Source organism: Coffea arabica, chromosome 6e (assembly GCF_036785885.1).
Source record: "Coffea arabica cultivar ET-39 chromosome 6e, Coffea Arabica ET-39 HiFi, whole genome shotgun sequence".
Classification (NCBI taxonomy): domain Eukaryota; kingdom Viridiplantae; phylum Streptophyta; class Magnoliopsida; order Gentianales; family Rubiaceae; genus Coffea; species Coffea arabica.
The window spans coordinates 23,982,805-23,987,050 of record NC_092321.1 but is presented as its reverse complement, the minus strand read 5'-3'; the positions used below and the strand labels follow the sequence as shown (position 1 = coordinate 23,987,050).

Here is a 4,246-nt window from a genome sequence, read left to right as displayed (position 1 = left end):
GTTAATTCCAGCCTTATTCATTCCACTGTCCAGTTTCCTCCATTTCACCTCTAATCTGGCCGAGCCTCATTTAAGTCGCTTCTTGGTTGAAGTTTGTTGACTTTTGAGGCAAATCTTTTAATTTCTTCAAGGGCAGCAAGTAGAGGCCTTGCGAATAATTTTGTGAGGAATATTTGAGGGAAAGCTTGAGTGAATAAACGAGCGAGAGTGTATACACGTGAGGGAGTGGGTGAAGACAACACTTTGTTTCTTGTTTTACTTGTTTTGCAGGTTATTCAAATATGTCGCAATGAGGAGAAAGGGCCAATCCACCACCAAGTGCCCTTCCATATGATGTGAAGCTATTGGCGGAGGCATTGGAGGCAAAATTCAAAAGGATGTTGGACGACGCTTTGGAACCTATTCATAGCGAGTTGTCCCGCAACAAAGGTTCCCCATGTACACCTCATAGTTCTCGCGGGAAATCTAAGGTTGCGGAGTCCGAAAGTTCCAATGATGAAGAGGAATTCATTAGGCGTCCCAAGCCTAAGCCACGGACCTGAGAAGAAACCTCCGACCCTTTTAAAGGCATTAAGATGAAAATTCCAGAATTCAAGGGAAGGTCAGATTCGGAAGCATATTTGGAGTGGGAATCGAAGGGGGAGATGATTTTTGCTTGCCAAAACTATACAGATGAGCAAAAGGTAAAGTTGGCCGTGATTGAGTTTAATGAATATGCAGTCGTACGGTGGGATCAACTTACCGCATCTCGACGAAGAAGTAGGCTACGGGAGATCATGTCTTGGACCGAGTTAAAGGGCATGATGAGGACCCGATTTGTGCCCAACCATTACTATAGAGATTTGTACCAACGGTTACAAACTCTTACGCAAGGCACTAGGAGTGTAGATGAATATCACAAGGAGATGGAGATTCTCATGCTAAGGGCCGATGTTCAAGAAGACAAGGAAGCAACCATGGCGAGATTCTTAAATGGCCTTCGACCTGACATTGCCGAGAAGGTTGAGTTGGAGCATTACCTAGAGCTCCACGAGTTGGTGGCCAAAGCTGAAAAGGTGGAGCATCGTCTTAAGAGAAGGAGTAACCCACGGGCTGGATATTCTTACTCTACCCCAAACTCAAGACAATTCACTCCAAGGAATGAGCGAAGGAGCGAAGACCGAGGAGGGTTCAATCGAACAAAACCCGTGTTTCCTAACAAAGTAAAAGTCGAGCCAACTAAGGGAGACAACAAAGGGAAATTGGTGACCAACCAAGCCAAAGTAGGAGGAAGAGATGATCGATGCTTCAAATGCCAAGGGCGGGGACACATTGTCAAGCATTGTCCTAACCAACGGATCATGCTAGTCCTATCTAATAGGGAAATCGTCACCGATGATGAAGCCGAATATGTCGATATGCCACCCTTAGCTGCAGATGAAGATGACTCGAATGAAGGAGAAGAATGTGCACTTGAGGGTGAAGTGGGATTCGGGCTTGTTGCACGACGAGCCTTAACCGCACGACCCCTAGAGGATGATGAGCAACGAGAAAACATCTTCTATACACGTTGCTTAGTTCAGGGCAAGTTATGCAGTCTTATCATTAACGGCGACAGTTGCACGAATATTGCTAGTGCTACTATGGTGGAGAAGTTGGGCTTGCCAACTACGGAGCACCCTCGGCCCTACAAACTTCAATGGCATAATAATAGTGGAGAGGTTCGAGTAGCCAAACAAGTATTGGTCTCCTTCAAGATAGGTCGCTATGAAGATGAAATTCTGTGTGACGTGGTACCCATGCATGCAAGCCACATAATCCTTGGGCGACCATTGCAATATGACAGGCGAGTGAACTTCGAGGGCATGAGTAACAAGTACTCCTTCATGTATAAGGACCACAATATTACTTTTGCACCCCTATCGCCTAAGCAAGTTCGTGCCGACCAAGAGAATCTTCAAAAGGAATTGGAGTTAGAAAGTGAGCGGAAAAAGAAGGAACTTAGAACCTAACAAAATGAAAAGAAAAAGGCACATGTACATTCAGCTAGTGAGGAAAGGAAAAGAAAAGAGGGGAAAAATGAGGGAAAGCACTTGATGCTCGTAAAAGCCAAACAAGTACATCGAGCTATGAGTGCACGACAACCACTTCTTGTACTTGTATGCAAAGAAGTAGGGTTGTCCAATGATGATCCATTTACTAACTTCCCAACTGTTGTTGTTCCACTTTTGCAGGATTACAAGGACATCTTTCCCAAGGATATTCCAAGTGGTTTACCACCCATTCGCGGAATTGAACACCAAGCAACCGTACCTAATCGTCCGGCCTACAAGAGCAATCCCGAGAAAACAAAGGAGCTACAACGTCAAGTGGACGAGTTGCTAGAGAAGGGATGGGCGAGAGAGAGTTTAAACCCTTGCGCGATGCCGGTGATTCTAGTACCTAAGAAGGATGGTGCATGGCGCATGTGCACCGACTGTCGAGCTGTAAAAGCGATTACGGTAAAGTATCGTCACCATATACCTAGGTTAGACGATATGCTTGATGAGTTACATGGTGCAATCATTTTACCAAAATTGACTTAAAGAGTGGATACCATCAAATTCGAATTAAGGAAGGAGATGAATGAAAAATTGCTTTCAAAACTAAGTATGGTTTGTATGAATGGTTAGTAATGCCTTTCAGGTTAACCAATGCACCTAGCACCTTTATGCGGCTTATGAACCATGTCTTGAGACCATTCTTAGGGAAATTTATAGTAGTTTATTTTGACGATATCCTTATTTATAGCCGTAGCATGGAAGAGCATCTTGAACATTGAAAAGCTGTTTTGGATATACTTCGAAGGAAGAAGCTATACGCTAATCTCAAGAAGTGTAATTTTGGTACTAACCACCTTGTGTTTTTAAGATTTGTGATCAGTGCACAGGGGATACAAGTGGATGAGTCTAAGGTACAGGCTATCCAAGAGTGGCCAACCCCTAAGTCCATTGGGGATGTGTGTAGCTTCCATGGGCTTGCAGGTTTCTACAGACGATTTGTGAAAGATTTTAGCATCCTGGCCGCCCCACTCACTGCACTCATCAAGACAAACGAGAAATTCATCTAGGGGGAGGAACAAGAGCAAGTCTTCCGAACACTAAAGGATAAGTTAACACATGCACCCGTTTTAACCCTCCCTGATTTTGCTAAAGCTTTTGAAATTAAATGTGACGCTTCAGGGATAGGAGTTGGAGCCGTACTAATGCAAAAAGGTAAGCCTGTGGCATACTTTATTGAGAAACTCAACGAGGCCGCTTTGAATTACTCGACCTATGACAAGGAATTATATGCCTTGGTTCGAGCATTACGAGTATGGCAGCACTACTTGAGACCCAAAGAGTTCATAGTTCACACCGATCATGAATCTCTCAAGTACTTGAAGGCACAACACAACCTTAACAAGAGACATGCGCGATGGGTTGCCTTCATTGAGACATTCCCGTTCGTCATCAAGTATAAGAATGGTAAGAGTAACATAGTGGCCGATGCACTATCCCGCAGGTATTCTCTACTCACTACTCTTGATGCTAAGTTACTCGGTTTCGAGTTGCTCAAAGATATGTATGTGAGCGATACCGACTTTGGTGACACATTCTAGAATTGCTCTCAAGCTGCCCAAGGAAATTACTCGGTTTTTTATGGTTATCTATTCTACTTAAATCGCCTTTGCATCCCTAACTGTTCCATTCGACTCTTACTAGTAAAAAAAGCACATGGAGGTGGTTTAATGAGACATTTCGGAGTTGTAAAGACTCTATCTATGTTGCAGGAGCATTTCCACTCACCACGGATGAGACGTGATGTTGAGAAGGTGGTGAGCTGATGCATAGTATGCAAGAAGGTAAAATCTAAGGTACAACCCCATGGTTTATACTTGCCTTTACCAATTCCTGATGCACCTTGGGTAGATCTTTCTATGGACTTCATTCTTGGCTTACCTAGGTCTAAGAAAGGGCATGACTCTATTTATGTAGTTGCTGATCGATTTTGAAAAATGGCACACTTTATTGCTTGCCATAAAACGGATGATGCATCTCATATAGCAGACTTGTTTTACAAAGAAATTGTTCGGTTGCATGGCATTCCTGGGACTATAGTGTCTGATAGAGATGTCAAATTTCTCTCTTATTTTTGGAAGACTTTGTGGTCAAAGTTGGGCACTAAATTACTATTTTCAACCACTAGTCATCCACAAACCGATGGACAAACCGAGGTTGTCAATCGC

The 4,246-nt window shown here is 43.6% G+C and overlaps 2 protein-coding genes across 2 annotated transcripts; both read left to right on the top strand.

Moving 5' to 3' along the window:
* Window positions 1–575: 575 nt before the first annotated feature.
* Window positions 576–1,991, top strand: LOC140009809 (uncharacterized). The gene has a single exon (XM_072056135.1). It carries the CDS (start codon window positions 576–578, stop codon window positions 1,989–1,991), a length of 1,416 nt encoding a protein of 471 aa, XP_071912236.1.
* A 117-nt stretch (window positions 1,992–2,108) lies between these two features.
* On the top strand, window positions 2,109–3,619 carry LOC140009808 (uncharacterized). Its single transcript, XM_072056134.1, has 3 exons — window positions 2,109–2,480; window positions 2,909–3,002; window positions 3,201–3,619. Exons 1-3 carry the CDS (start codon window positions 2,109–2,111, stop codon window positions 3,617–3,619), a joined length of 885 nt encoding a protein of 294 aa, XP_071912235.1.
* Window positions 3,620–4,246: the final 627 nt, after the last annotated feature.

Coding starts and splice junctions, on each gene's coding strand:
- LOC140009809 (XM_072056135.1), top strand. CDS start 576: ATGAAAATTCCAGAATTCAAGGGAAGGTCAGATTCGGAAGCATATTTG.
- LOC140009808 (XM_072056134.1), top strand. CDS start 2,109: ATGAGTGCACGACAACCACTTCTTGTACTTGTATGCAAAGAAGTAGGG. Junction 2,481..2,908: donor GAGCTGTAAAAGCGATTACG/GTAAAGTATCGT, acceptor ATCAGTGCACAG/GGGATACAAGTGGATGAGTC. Junction 3,003..3,200: donor TAGCTTCCATGGGCTTGCAG/GTTTCTACAGAC, acceptor GTGACGCTTCAG/GGATAGGAGTTGGAGCCGTA.